Here is a 16,072-nt window from a genome sequence, read left to right as displayed (position 1 = left end):
CTTTCTAATGAGGATGCTCATATCGATAGTACAAACAAATGGGCGGTGATGGGGTAGCCTAGTGGTTAAGGCGTTCGCTCGGCAAGCCAAAGACAAGGGTTCGATTCCCCAAATGGATACAATGGGTGAAAAACATTGCTGGTGTCCTCCGCCGTGATATTACTAAAAGCGGCGTAAAACCATACTCACTCACAAACAGTGCTCAACGAAACAGTGACTGGTTTATATTTGGGTGATCATGGGTTTAGTAATACTGTATTGTTGTTTGACAAAGTCACTGAAAACATATTTTCTTGTGGTAATTATATGCCTGAAAAATATGTTGACTAATTGCATGTGTTTTGCAAAATCATAAATTGACAGGCCTTCACACAGGACTTTTTTACGACGATTAATGTGGACGATGACTGTGCATGGATTTAGCTAAACATGCTAAAAAGTCCTGTTCACATTGCCGACAACATGACTTGCTGCAGTGTATACTAAAATTCCCCATTTCATTTGTGCGTTCGCCCTTATGTTTTACCTATTGAATATTGATACATACATCGGGGGTTTTTTTTTTTTTTTTTTGTAGTGTTACTGGACGTATCTGTTTATTTTATTAACTCTCACACGCAGTTTGTAGAATGTTTTATCGTCACATGATTCTAAAACACTCGGATGTCCTCGGATGTACCGGAATAAGCCGAGGAGTCCCGATTGGCTGAGGAATTAATGTGTATAGCATTCGTGACCAACTCGTGCCATTCCGGGACAAGCCGAGTTATCTACCTTGGCCACAACGTATCGCAACCTTCCTGTCTGATATTTTCTATCTCGCATCATCGCATTAGAAATATCGGAGCTTGTCGTAAACACCCGAGCATTTCCGACTGGGTCAGCTTATTAGAACATGGCCGCCTAAATCTTTAGATGAATTTTCGTGAACTTTAGAAGGCATTTTGGAAGTGTTCACGCTCAAGAAAAAGAAAAGACCCTGTGTTTACACCAGAAAAACATACATCGAATCAAACAAGAGGTAAATCGGCGTGCAAGGTGCTTGGAATTGAAACGGATAACCGACGCCAAACCAAAAGCTTTTGTCCTCGGTTTGCGCGCACCTGCTCAGTGGCTATGGTGGGGTGATGTAACGTGCCGGTGAAGTGTTAACCCTACTTGCTCAAATACCGTTCCCAGTATAACAGTGAGGCTACGTGAAGGAAGTCAAAATGTTCATTGACACGCTGGAGTTTACGATCCCAGTGGATTTGTGTAATTTATACATGACTCTTCAACAACAAGGGACAAAATCGCATCTTGATTTCCCTGCGTCGGTTAACTCTTATGGCACAACTCAAGACGCCAATGTGCAAGTGGCTCTACGAGCGAACAAAGTGACGTTCAAAGTGGATGGTGTGTCATCAAACGCAAGCATAATTTCAAAAAGTGAATGCAAAACGTTAAAACTGTCTGTGTTCGATGTAGATCGATCATTAATGCCCCAGAAAAACACTAACAATTCAAGTGGCATATCACCAATTCATCAGCCACAACCTGTGTTAAACACATCAAAAAGATTACATGAACAGTCTGTGTCATTACCACTACCACCTGCTAAAAGCAGTAGGACTTCTTTTTCTGAGTCTCCAAGACCCAGATCTCCTGTTCATCGTCGCTCACAACCTCAAATCAGTCCACGTCCATCTCCAAACACACAATCAAAATCTCATCAAAATGACACTCCGGTGAATGTAAAACTAGAACCAGAAGATCCAGATTTAATAGAAATAGAACCTGACGACATTGTGCCAAAGAAAGAGACTCCATACATGCAAATAGATTATTCATTAGATGTACCTCATACGCAAACATCTCAAGCAGCTTCAGAAAGACTTTCTCATCAACAATCATCACATTCTCAATCACCCGGTTCTTCATCATCATCCTTCCATCAAAACGTTCCACATGCTCCAGATTACGCCGAACCCAGTACCAGTCAACACGTTCAAGGACAATATGGTGATCAAAGTGCAGATGAATTTTTAGTGTTTCAAGACGACAATGACTACGGAGACGATAATGAAGCAGATTACAGCAATGATGGTAATTATCCGTTTCTTTGTTCCATTTGTGCATAGAACTGCTGGCCAATTCAGTCATGAGTCCTCCAAACACAAGAGTTCACAACTCAAGCTTACACAAATGTATACACTAGACATCAACATTTTAAGAACGGTCAGTAATGAAAGTGTTTGGTTCTTTTGTGTGTCCACTTTCTGCAGAATCTGGTCATTGACTCAAGATCCCCAGTTACCACTTTGTGATGGAAGAACCATCTATCAACTGTCTAATGAAGATTTGATGGCAAGAAGTTCAGATAATTTCTCATTTTATGAACAACTTGTCTGTCAGACTGCTGTGATACAGCTGGAATATTGCTGACTGAGGCGTGTAACAACATCCTTCAGCAACTTTCCATGTCATGTAGAGAATAGAGCCACACCCAGTCCTATGCCCATGCATCAGTTGGTTTTTTACAATTCCTATTGTTTATCATAAAGCATGGGTAAGTTATTCAACATAAATGGAGGCGAGGGGGGTAGCCTTGTGGTTAACACATTCGCTCATCACGCCAAAAGCTTGGGTTCGATTCCTCACGTGGGTACAATAAGTGGAACCCATTTCTGGGGATATTGCTGGAATAGTGCTAAAAGCGACATAAAAACCATACTCACTCAACATAAATGTTTCAAAGTAAATCAAAGATGTGTGTTAACAATCTGTAGCCTAAAAATTCCCAATTAAGGCTAAGAAATATATGTTTATGCCATTCCCCATTCGGAAATGTTTAACGTTTACTGGTTGGTTGGTTGTTTTGCCGCAATCAGCAATATTCCAACTATATGATGGCGGTCTGTAAATAATCGAGTCTGGACCAGACAATCCAGTGATTGACATCGTGAGCATCGATCCATGCAATTGTGATGCAATGACATGCATCAACCAAGTCAGCAAGCCAGACCACCTGATCCCGTTAGTCGCCTCTTACGACAAGCATGGTCACCTTTTACGGCAAGCATGTTTTGCTGAAGACCTATTCTACCCCGGCTCTTCACGGGTCCATTTACTGCAGTCATGGGTCATAATATCGGCCTCTTAGACAAATCACGAACATCACTGCTCTACTGAGTCAACTCTAACATATTACTTTTATTATAAACATATTATCCTACCAACCCTTAATTAATATAATGAGAATACTCCTTCATTTCTTCCTCACACTCGTTTAAGGTGCCACAATTTGCAGAGCAGAGTTGTGCTCGTGTGCACGCCAGAAACCTATGATTGTGGGTCCGAATTCCGGTTCAACCCAATCATGTTTCTAGAGTCAGCACCATCTCCCAGCTCGTGGGTTTCACCAAAACAGTAAACGTGTGACATGAGACCTGCATCACTTCAGGCTTTCCTTCCACATTAAGCTGACACGCCATGATATAACTGGAATACTGTTCAAAAGGGCGTTAAAACCAACTCACTCCATTTCTTTCTTACTAAGCTTCCAAGACAACACACAGACATCCGTCCATCACCCAGGTCTGAAAAGGGCCAGCAGTTCAGTTTTGTACAGTGTTCGATCATATCATCAGCTGAGAATATTACCCTCCACACCGTTACAAACTGGCACTAGTCCTGTAGGCCTTGCCAAAAATGCCCAATAGTAAAAATATCATGAGGACTAGGAGTTATTTGCCAATTTTAAGGGTTTGCTATATGTTATCAATTTTAAGGACTAGTGGAATAAAAAGGTTAGTTTCTATCACTGCCTTCATTGTTTGGTATCAGTTTTGCTATGTACATGTTGTAAAAGTAAACAATTATCATAATGAATAAGAATAGGAGAATTAATTTATGACTGCAGCACCCTTTCTTAGTATGCTTCATGTTCATGCAACAATGAATGAAGTGGCAAAACATTTTATGCCCAGAGCTCCAGATAAGTTGCATATCTGCGTAAAATACACATCAGAAATGCAGAAATACGAAGTAAACTAAAATCCAAGCATATCAAATATGCAACGAACATTACAGATATGCTACAAAAATAAAACTTGTGTGTATCATCAAAATATTGTGAAGTGACCCTGCATATTCGATTAGCAAATCAGCAACTTATTTTGAAATTATAAACGGGCATTTCGTCAACCTTGCCAAACAAATGATGCTGACTGCAGTATCCAAAAAAGAAGAAAGAAAAACTCTGAAATGTGTAATTACTTGACCTGAGATGGTAAGCCAAGTTGAAACCGACACATTGCAGTTATAATTTTAGTTATTAAAAATCTAGCCCCAGTGAGAAGGGAGATTCAGAACCTGTTGAAAATCTAGACTTGCTTCAGTTATTGCTATAGCAGTACAGTAAGGGTTTGGCAGAAGGGAAAATAATGAGGTTAGGGGACTGAGACAGTCTTCCTTGTATCCATATTCTCTGTGTATCTTACTATGATTGTAAAACAAAATGGCATTATGCTGCCAGATATGTGAGGCAGACAGTTTTCTCGACAATGAGGTAAAATTCCTGAATTTCAATGCAGTTTTAGAAACAAAGAATTTAAGCTATTTTTTCTAGTTTGTAGCTATTCCTATTTTAACACAAGAAAAATGTAAACTATGTTTACATTTCTGTCAGTTTCATTCACTGCCAATTTGTGTCAAAATTGAAACGTTGAGAACTGGTTCAGAATTATTAATATTAGCTTTGAATGTACTAGTCATTGACTACCTGACTGGCTTTTTACTTGGTCTCTGCTCAATTTAGAAGTCTAAGACTAGTAGACTAGTGTTAATTCCGAAGGCTGTTAATGTGTGGTTTAAATTTCCAGCTGGCCAAATAAGGACCACGTGGAGAGTTAAGGTTCTGAACTTCAGCCTTTCGAGTCCACTGTTTCAAGTCCAGTATTGACATTGTCAGTGTGCGACTTTTGCCACTCGTCCGAAGCCAAAGAATAAAAACGTGTTCTGTCTTGTAAGCCTAGCTAATAATAGTCCACATTATAACGCTAAATTGTACTGAAAATTATGCTTAGAGCCAAGTTTGGGCTAGTAGATTATAAATAAATGACATTTCAGTTCTTAAGTTTCTATCTGGCCAAACAAGTCTGTTGAACTGGAAATAATTCAAGAATTTTGATTAGCTTAACATGGATAACAGATTCTCAGCATATTGGTGAGAGTATGATCTAGCACTGATACAGAACACTAATAGTCATACATCTGCACTTGAAGAACTATAAGGCCATGGTTGATAAAATATATTAATGCAAGAATTAAAAAAACTTGCAATATTTGGCGAGAAATAGGTTTTGTTACATATAAAGAAAAAAACGCACCCTTAATAGAGCTCATTCTCTGACCAGTATATATATCACATTTGATATCATGGCCTTGTGTATTCTTACATGTATAAATCAGAGATTAACCTGATTTGATGATGGAAATTGTTTTCAGAAATCTTTTTCCAAATTGGGTGGTCACTGAACGTATAACACTTGGGTTTCCGTTATCAAATCAGAAACCTTTGATTTCCTGGTTTTGTTTGTGTTATCCAGGAGTTCATTGAACAGAAAATAGACATGCATTTGGTTAAATATTGTCAAATAAAGTTTCCATTTAAACATTTTACGTGGAATTTTGATCTTATATCCTGGATTGCATTTGATTTTGTTTTCAAGTTTGCCACTCTTGTATGATGACGTTACTTCAAGATAGTTCATGGTTCCCACTGTAAGGAGGTCAGGGCTTTTGTGGCTATTACATTTACAATCACACTGTTTCTTGTATAATTATGACAATTAAAGTGACAAGATCAATTATGGCTTTTGGGGTTGGTTATTAATATTGATAGACATTTAAAGCTTTAATCCATCTTGTCACTTGCCATGTTGACACACCCAGTGCCACAGTACAGCGATGAAGGGGGCGTGGTTCCTGGCATCACAAGGTAAGTCCACACACTGGCTTCCTGATTCAACTGTGGCCTGGGCTAGGACGTCCTCAAGCTTGCAACATTAGGATACCTCCTTGTTTGTTGATGAAATTCTGCAAAATAACTACCGGTTTTGAAAGCAGCCATATTGTGCTAGAATGACAAGCAGTTAAGGTTTATGACATTGTGGCATGGTGAAGAAAATTCCAAGACATTAAATGGGCTTGTATTGAAGAATCAGGGCTGATGTCTTCCCAGTTGATTTTTACAACCAAACCTGTGTCAGGTGTGACACCACATGAAAAGACGCTGGTCTCCTGGTTGTATTAGTGTGTGATTGTACCCCAACTGCCCACACCATCAGCCTCTGGTTGGTCAGTTCCCAGTCTGATTGCAAGCATTGGTTGATAGAAGGTGGAGAAATTGTCTTCGTGTTATGGCTGCCTTTCTTCATATGAAAGTTGACAGTTACTCATCTGTAGATGTATATTTGTTTCTTGACAAGGGTCTTCAGGAAAACAACTTTGAATTAAATAACCTGATATTTCAATGGACAGTTGTAATAATCTTGAGTCTCCAACAGTTTTGGTTCAATGAATATTATAAGTTTGTAGCAGTTAGTAGCACTGTGTGTATTGTGACCATGTCGAAAAGCGACTTTCTGTGTCGTTGATTTTTGAAGCCCAAGGGGGAAATACAACTGATTTTATCTTACCTTGCATTAAAATACTAGCTTCTGATTGGTTAAGAAGCAGGCAACTATTTACCATGTAGCCCGCTGATACAGATACATGACATATACTGCGAGATCAGGTGAAAAAACTTATAATGGTTGAAAACCTCAATGTCGCCTTCAGTGGTGATATCCTCATGGATGCATGCCTGGTTGCCCTGGTGTGTCATCATACCCAACCTGTAGTGATGGATGCTCATGCTGTCGGCTTCGTGTGTTCTGTATGACATGATTACACATGGTTGTATTGATGTGTGTAAAGAAAAAACAAATCAGTCATATCTCAAACTTCACTTTTCATTTGTTGTTATGGTTATCAAATTTAAAGGAGACTTCAGTTCCAAGGTTTAATTCGACTCTAAAATCCATCTTAAATGATACACTGAAAACTATCAATATTTATCGCAATAGTTACTTGCAATATCAATAGTTATTGCAATAATCTCTTTCAATATCAATAGTTATTGCAATAGTGATTTCCAGACCAATAGTCACCGCTGTTAATTGTACTTGCTTCAAAACAGACTGAAAAAGCTGATTTATAGCTGATGTTATTTTGCAGAATTCACGTCTAGTTGTATTATCACAGCCAAGGTTAAAGGACACAGGTCTAGTGTGACATTGTTGTTACTTGATAATGTTTCACTGCCGTTTGATACCTGTATATCACAGTACAAATTTGCATCTCATGATTAGACCATCTATTTGTTGCAAACACTATGGAAGGAAACATTTGAAGCCAAGTTATTGAAGTAAACCTAGATGTGTCCGGATCCTTGATGCCAAGTGAATATGATCCTGATAATGTTAATGTTTTTTTGAGAGATTTTCCGGCAGATTATTTTCATGATCTGTAAATGTGGACTATTTCTCAGACAAACTTTGCGGTAGGGTTGTTGTTGGCGCTTTTTCTTGAGTATCTCTTTAATCTGAGAATATGGATTATTGTAGACTCACATTTAGTCTCTGAAATCTTATATTACACAATATCCTTCTTGACTCTAAAATAAAAAAAAATTCCCTATGCTGATTTCAGAAGGTGGAATTGAGCTAGCTTGAGCTGGCTAGGCTTGCTTTTGTATGCATTTCTAGATTAATATTTTTCATAAAATAAATATATTCCACGGTCTTGGTGCAGGACTAGGATTATTGGTACCAGTGCAGTCCTGAAGTCGTTTTTTGTTTTCGGTTGCTATGGTTTCTTTGTGTTTCACACTTTGTTGCATGTGTTGAAAAGAATGGAAAACTGTGTTTGCTTTTCACAACTGGACCAGGGTTTCGGTGCTTCAGTTTGGCAAGGTGCAGCTAAAGTGCAGCTAAAGTGCGACTTATGCTTTGTGCCAAAAACTCGTATGTGCAGCTTCTAGTCTGTGCCAAAACATGTTTGCAACTAACGGCCAATATACTATTTGCCTTGTGTTCTTTCAACTTTGTTTTCAGAACACTTTGTCATAACTTACGAACTTGTGTCAGCTTGGATGGTTTAGAGAAGAAACAATGAACAGTGAATAGTAACTAAAGTCACGGACTGAACTTACTGATATATTGAATGTGAAATGCTGTTGAATGAGGTGTTGACCACCACAGCATTGTCACATTGTTCTGACTTACTGCAGCACAGATGGATTCTGTGTCTCGTGTCAGCCAAAGAGTAGAAAGGTGTTGGGGTAGGCTTGTGCATTGGTTGACCAGGGCCTGTCCTTAAAGTGACATCAGAGTCACGTTACGATCATCGTAAGCCTATGTTAAAGTATGGGAGTTGTCGCTCCGTTCCACAAAGTGATATAAGGGTCACGTTACGATCATCGTAATCCTATGTTAAAATTACGATCATCGTAAGGCTATGTTAAAGTATGGGAGTTGTCGCTCCGTTCCACAAAGTGATATAAGGGTCACGTTACGCTCATCGTAATCCTATGTTAAAGTATGTGAGTTGTCGCTCCGTTCCACAAAGTGATATAAGGGTCACGTTATGATCATGAAGGTATTATTTGGGGAAGTTAAAACTGAGCCATTGATCCATTCGGTAATCCGTATTATCGATCTTGCGTTGGCTTTACCGCATAGTCATTAACTCCAAAATTACACCAACATGGTAGAAAGAGAGAGACTAAGAACTTGCTCATTTTGTCTTGGCTTTTTCCTTTGAAAAATGGACAAGTTGATTCAATAATAGTTGATTTTAACATTTCAGATGAGGATATATAAATAAATCACAACAAATGAGAAAAGGACTGTTTCAGTTGAAGAACATGGTATGAATCAAGTTATCATAGCGTTAAATAATATTCAGAAGTAAAGTGATCATTAATTTGATATTGTCACAATGTACCAAATAAATTAAGTCACCAATCTGAAACTTTACATTGAATTATTAACAGATATAAACGAGGAAGGAAGTGTTGCCCTGCCAACAGAGGATCAGTGCATTGCCACAGATGCTTCAAATACATCGGCATCAAGGGAGCTCCGTGATGGGGTCAACTCTGATGAAATGGCAGTCAGTTACAACATTTTAGGTAATAATTTAAATAAATGGCTAGATGAATAAAAACTTTTTTAATTAAATGGGGTCATCTCCCTTAATAATATTCATTACCAGATTGATAATATTTTTATTGAAGGATGAAATTAAGTTATTTCATGGCACGTCTGTCATCTTTCGTACATTTGTCTGTTTGCTTTCATTGTGAGCTTTTGTCTGTCTTAGACATTTCCTCTTTGGCCACAAGGTCTAAAAAAATTGGAACTCAGCATTGTGGTTATGGCCGCTATGGCAGCCATATTGAAGATGTCGTTTTGGTTCATTGCCACCATAGAGAACTACAACGGACAATACCATGTGTACTTTCAATGCAGTTTTGAGGACTTATTTTAAACTATAAAAAGCAATTCTGGTAATGATAATGTTTTTTAGTCCAAATACCATAATACCTTTATCAGTTTAAAATAAAATTTTAATTGACAGTGGTCTTGGTTTGATCAAGTAAACAAAACATGATAATTTCATCAGAATTAAATTTGAAAAAATATCTTTCCTGTCCTCACCATGATTACAAAAATGCGCTAAAAATCAGCTTGGAAATATTTATATATATATATCAACAGATGTGAAACAGGAAATGAGTGGTGCCGTGCCAACTGAAGATGAATACATTGTCACCGATCCAAATACATCAACATCAAGGAATGTAGACGATGAGGAGAGCGAGGATGGAATGGGGCTCCATATTGACATGTTAGGTAATAATGAATGGCGATATGAATCATATTAATTTTAATGAGTGTGTGGCCATTACTTGCAAGTATGACTTTCAGTAAATGTAATTCAAGTTAACATTATTATGCTTAGGTAAAGGTTAAATGACTAATTATTGAAACAGTTTCTATTGTAATTTTGTAAGCTGAGCAGTGGTTTAATTTGAAATGGGAAGAATGGTGTAGCACTCGTCATGCCGAAGACCCGGGTTAGATTCCCCACATGGGCACTATGTGTGGAGCCCATTTCTGGTGTCCCCCGATGTGATATTGCTGGAATATTGCTGAAAGCGGCATATCCCCATACTCACACATTAATTTGAAGTGAATGTGTCTGTCAACATACATGTAGGGTAGTAAAAGGCGACTAACGGGATCCGGTGGTCAGGCTCGCTGACTTGGTTGATGCATGTCATCGATCCCAATTGCGTGGATCGATGCTCATGATATTAATCACTGGATTGTCTGGTCCAGACTTGATTATTTACAGACCGCCGTCATATAGCTGGAATATTGCTGAGTGCGGCGTTAAACAACAAACCAACCAACCATCATGTAGGGTATTCATCACCTGAGGTTTCATCTGTTTATGAATTGATGGCACTTGTACCATTGAGTCTACTGCAGTTATACGTCTCATTATATAAGTAATCATGACAATAGCAATAAGATGTCACCTGTTGGAATTCTTTTTCAAAGGTTCCCAAATTTGATCCCTAATTACATATAATCGAAATGCCAAATGGAGTGCAGAGCCTTATGGCTGTATTATAAACATGGGAATTATTTCCTACAGATGACAAGGATAGGATTGTTCCAGAGAGCCCCACAAGTCAGTCTGCGTCTACAGGGCGTTTCGCTACAGTTGAGGAGTCTGAACTAGATTCCATATTACTGGATGGGAGAGCCAAAAGCACCCAGCGAACTACACTATGGGGAGTAAATATTTTTAGACGTGAGGACAATTAACTTCTTTTATTTTGATTTATGTTTGAAGTGCATTGTAAGAGACTTTGTATATTAGGGATAGAAATTTTATTTTATTTTCCACTTGTCCACAGACATGTCTGCTGTAGAGTTTGCTTTTTTCAAAAGTGTTAGTCCACAAGGAATTGTCACTAGATCTTCCTGAAATTTACTGGTCTTGGACAAGTCAACTTGTGTGAATTTTGAACCTTGTATGTTGTAGAAATGGTAAAAAAGTTAATTTTGTAAAATTTATTTTAAAAATATAAGATACAAACTAATAATCTTGCCGAGTTGAGGCACAATCAGAATGTCGGAACAATTAGACAGGCTTGCCTGACAAGACATCATTCCTCTTTATTCAGAATGGCTGACACAACATGACAAATCAACAGAGTTTGAGGAACTCCCGACTGAAGAATTAAGTGCACACTTAAGACAGTTTTATGCAGAGGTTCGCACTGAAGATGGTCAATATTACTCAAAGTCATCGTATATTGGCCTGAGAGCGGCCATTCACCGGCGTCTGCGCTCACCTCCGTATGATAGGAACATAAACATTCTGCAAGATAAAGAATTCCACAATGCTAACAAGGTATTCATGGGTGTGTTGGGAAATATAAAGAAACTAGGTCTTGACAGTGTTGCACACTATGAAGCAATATCTCCGGAGGATTTGACACGAATTCGAGAATTTCAGTCCATAAATTCCCCGATAAATCTCCAGCGCAAAGTGTGGTTTGATATTACGTTAGGCTTTGGAAGGCGAGGTTGTGAGAATCAAAGGGATTTGACTGTCCATTCCTTTTCCATTGAAACAGACGATGAAGGGGTAGAGTTCTTAACACTGAGACACACAGAGGCTGCTAAAAATCCAACTGAGAAAGTGCAAGGCAAACCTCGTATTTACGCAACAGGCTCCCGATCCTGTCCTGTGGCAGCGTTCCGAAAGTACTGCTCAAAATTGAACCCCCAGAACTCGGCCTTTTTTCAACAGCCGCGTAAACACGCGCAGGAACTGGAGAATGTTTGGTACACACTGAAAGCCGTCGGCCACAACACACTCTCGCAGATGATGAAAGGAATATCCACTGAATACAAACTCAGCAAGATCTACACAAACCACTGTGTCCGCGCCACCACGCTGACGCTTCTCTCCCATGCCGGAGTCGACTCGCGAGTTATTGAAACCATGACGGGCCAAAGGAACCAACCAACTTTCTTTGTGTATAACACAGGCTCTTTGTTCAATCAGAAGCGACATTATTCGGCAATCCTGCATGGTGGTAACAGCACTAATCAGTGATGGTGCTCCGGCTGTGAAAAACTGTTTCCATGATCCGTTATTATGTGAAAGCGCTTATGAAGTACATATCTACAAACTTAAGGAGAAGTATGTCTGTTATGACAAACAGTGCTAGTTTTCAAAATGTCTTTTACGGTAAGCTTGGCTAAATACGGCTTACTGCATGTTATCTTCATGCAAGACTTGAGCCCCCGTTACACTATAAAAAAATTGGTCAAAGAAAACTTTGACCAAGTTTGACTGTTTACATCAAAGTTTTTGATGGCAGTCAAAGTTGTGGTGGGAATTATCTTGCCAAGGTGAATGCTACTGACGAAGAATTGTTTGGCTGCTCAAATCAATGAATTCTTCCAACATCTCGTCAGTCCAAAATTTGACTCATTTTGACTTGAATCTATGCACTTCCAGTTGAAAAGGGGTAACTGTTCCTTGCAGTCTGATTGGCTAAATTAAATCAACGTCATCAAACTTTGATCAAAGTTTGACGAGAAATAAGATCGATTTCTATTCCATCAAAGTCCTGTCAAAAACTTGGTCAAAATGGACTTTGATCAAGTTTTTTTATCAAAGTTTTTGATAGTGTAAAGGGAGCTTTAGTGTCATCCTCACTGTATGGGTGTATTGGGTTTGTTGCAATAAAGCTATGTGAAAGAGGCCTTTAATATATGTAATCAGTGTTTCATTTATTAGTAACCTTATGAGAAAATACTTCTGTATTCTACATACTTTGTGTTTTTTACTGTTACTTATGTATGTTGAGAGATGTGGTCGGGTAGCGTTTGCTTGTCACGCCGAAGACCCGGGTTCGATTCCCCACATGGGTACAATGTGTGAAGCCCATTTCTGGTGTCCCTTGCTGTGATATTGCTGGAATATTGCTAAAAGCGGCGTAAAACTATACTCACTATGTACGTTGAGAGATGATTACGTATTTATAATCATATGGTTGATGTTAAAGTATACTCTGCGTTCCTACCCATAATTTCGAATAATGGGGTATGAGTTATACATTCTAGTTGTATGAAAATGTAACTGTATTTGAATTTGGGGCAAGTGTTGAAAGATGCATACCACTTACTTATTTATGACCTCCATGAATGATGCATCATGGTTAAAAACTTGAGCATTTTATGTTCTGTGTAAATGAATTTGAAGGATACTTTTCAGTCTGATGAAATCAGTCCGTTCGATATCCTGTATTACTGTGCTCATGACGCAGCAAACTGTTTGAAATTTATTTTTGCCAGGCTGCCATCAGGACCCAGACTTTAGAAGCATTAGGCCCTGAAAAAAACTCTTCAGGCCCTGATATAAAAAACTGCAGCTTATTGTCACAAATAAATCAGCACGTAAATTTACAGCAGGACGAAAGGCCGCATGAATTTGAAACTGCAGGCCCGACACAAGGTCTTCCTGCCAAGGGACTATGGGCAGGCGGTTATTTTGAACACTGTCAGCAAGCCTTAATTGTTGTTTCGTATGTAAAGTCATGAACAGTCTATGTCACCTACCACTTGATAATGGAATAACGTGTGCAGATATGGCCACTGACGAGAAGCTAGTCTATATCCGGTTAAACACATTTGTCATATGTCATTGTCCATCTGGGGCAGTCAGGTAGCTAAGTGGTTAAAGCGTTAGCTCGTCACGCTGAAGACCCGGGTTTGATTCCCAACATAGGTACAATGTTTGAAGCCCAGTTCTGGTGTCCCCCGCCGTGATATTGCTGGAATATTGCTAAAAGCGGCGTAAAACCATACTCACTCACTCACTCATTGTCCATCTCATTAGAGGTGTCTTAGTTTATCTACTGGTGGGTTTTCCTCAAGAGAAAATGTCTGTGGGAGTGTTTGGTTTGATTTTTTTAAAGAAAAAAACAAACAAATTTCAGATGCTATGGAAAACATCAGTTCATCTATTTTGACCTCATTACTTTTGCAGTCAGATCTGAAATATTTTTTTCTTGTTATTGAATAAGAAATACATTTGCAGAGAGGGCTGGGGATGGCTTATCTTGAAGATTTTTAATGGAGATGATATTACCAAGCAAAAACCACTGTGTAATAAAGTATTCTGAGGTTTACTGGGGCTGCTTTCTGTTACTGCTGTCAGCACCTTTGGTGTCACAAAATAGAAAATTGGAGCAACTTTCTTCGAACCAGGTGGACATGCTGTGTATGCATTCAGGGATAATTCTAGGGTGGGGCCTTGTGCTTCTAGCCCCTAAATTTGAAAAATAAAGGCCCACATTTTCGAATACAATGGGGCATTTTACCATTGTGCTGTATGGGCAAGTGTGGGTGTAGCCCATGTCAGAAAATTCCTAGAGTAAACCCTGTGCATATAGTCCGGTAATTGTTTGTGTTAGTCAGATTGTCCGACTGTGACTCAAGGTTCCTCCTGTTCACACAAGCCAGTAAGGAGTTTTTGCAATCCAGTGATTGTCATTGAGCTTAGCAGCTGTTAGTGATGATAATATGATCTACATCTGACCGGGTTAGACACTGTGCGTTAGGTCCATCCAGTCTGAAGCTCATTTCAGATTTGTGGTTTGTGAAGCTTATTAGATAAGTTGAGAAAACATCACATCAGAATTTGGTCTAGCAGACTGGTGGCTGTCTAAACTCACTTTTGCTGACTATCGTTTATCATCCACTTGTTTTCTACTTCCAGTGAAGGTAGCTGTGACAGTTTTGTGTAATAATCCAGGTGATTTTTTAGGGTCTCGAGTTGCATCAGTATCAATCAGCACAGTAAAGACAGGCCACATCCAACAGACATGCCACCATCGCCCAGTTTGTGTATTCCAGCCTGGTTCCATTCACACAGCAGCACAATTGCTGATAAACACACTTGCCCATTACTAGTTGTGTTCACTGATGTCTGGTGCTTCAGACAATGGTACATGTGGCTCAGCTGCTGCAGGCACAGACTAAGGCCTCCTTTTTGTTATTTTCAGGTTCCAATAAAATGGGAACTTCTGCTACCGATCAGTTTCATCTTGGACCAGAAGGACAAATACTTGCTGCTTTGAAAGTTAATTTTGGTGAAAATCTTCCAGGCCCCCGGAGAACGTTTGCGTGTGATCGGTGTCCCAAAGTGTTTGCTCGCATGCATGGTTTGAGATATCACAAGAGAGCTATTCATGACAAGATCACTGTCAGATGTGTTTGTGGAAGGGTATACAACCATCAGCGCACACTCAGTCATCATCAGAAGTCCTGTTTTCCATATCAGATTCAAAGACATTCTGTGTGATAGTTGTGGTGGGTGTGGGGATTTTGGGGGGAGAATTCCTCCCCACAATTGATGCTGGTCCTATTAGGCGACTTAGTCGATTGGATGGTCTGGCTTGGTGACTCACTTAGATGTCGGTTGGGAAGAGGAACATTGTCAGTTGAGGAGTGATGGGGTGGTCTAGTGGTTAATGTGCTCATTTGTCATGATGAAAACCTGTGTTTGATTCCCGGTATCAGTGGATTGTCAGACATGGTGACACACTTTGTTATCGGTTGGGAAGAGGAACATTGTCAGTTGAGGAGTGATGGGGTGGTCTAGTGGTTAATGTGCTTGTTTGTCATGATGAAAACCTGTGTTTGATTCCCGGTATCAGTGGATTGTCAGACATGGTGACACACTTTGTTATCGGTTGGGAAGAGGAACATTGTCAGTTGAGGAGTGACAGGGTGGTCTAGTGGTTAATGTGCTTGTTTGTCATGATGAAAACCTGTGTTTGATTCCCGGTATCAGTGGATGGTCAGACATGGCGACACACTTTGTTATCGGTTGAGAAGAGGAACATTGTCAGTTGAGGAGTGACGGGGTGGTCTAGTGGTTAATGTGA

General features: G+C 39.4%; 2 protein-coding genes across 3 annotated transcripts in view; both read left to right on the top strand.

The window, feature by feature from the left end:
* The window catches only part of LOC139447746 (uncharacterized), a 166,463-nt gene that overhangs the window by 128,842 nt on the left and 21,549 nt on the right, over positions 1 to 16,072 (top strand). The gene's annotated exons all lie outside the window — the stretch shown is intronic.
* LOC139447745 (uncharacterized) lies at positions 886 to 15,226 on the top strand. Of its 2 annotated transcripts, XR_011652045.1 has the most exons (6): positions 886 to 2,085; positions 9,080 to 9,217; positions 9,807 to 9,941; positions 10,753 to 10,911; positions 11,288 to 12,363; positions 15,188 to 15,226. XR_011652045.1 is itself a non-coding variant. In XM_071229209.1 (5 exons), exons 1-5 carry the CDS (start codon positions 1,212 to 1,214, stop codon positions 12,226 to 12,228), a joined length of 2,247 nt encoding a protein of 748 aa, XP_071085310.1. In that variant the 5' UTR covers positions 886 to 1,211; the 3' UTR covers positions 12,229 to 13,098. The 2 variants fall into 2 exon arrangements, 1 of the variants encoding a protein (XP_071085310.1); XM_071229209.1 differs by lacking the exon at positions 15,188 to 15,226 and having other exon boundaries at positions 11,288 to 13,098.

Source organism: Haliotis cracherodii, unplaced genomic scaffold, assembly GCF_022045235.1.
Source record: "Haliotis cracherodii isolate W230 unplaced genomic scaffold, xgHalCrac1.p SCAF_7, whole genome shotgun sequence".
NCBI classification, from domain to species: domain Eukaryota; kingdom Metazoa; phylum Mollusca; class Gastropoda; order Lepetellida; family Haliotidae; genus Haliotis; species Haliotis cracherodii.
This window is presented reverse-complemented; position numbering and strand designations above follow the sequence as displayed.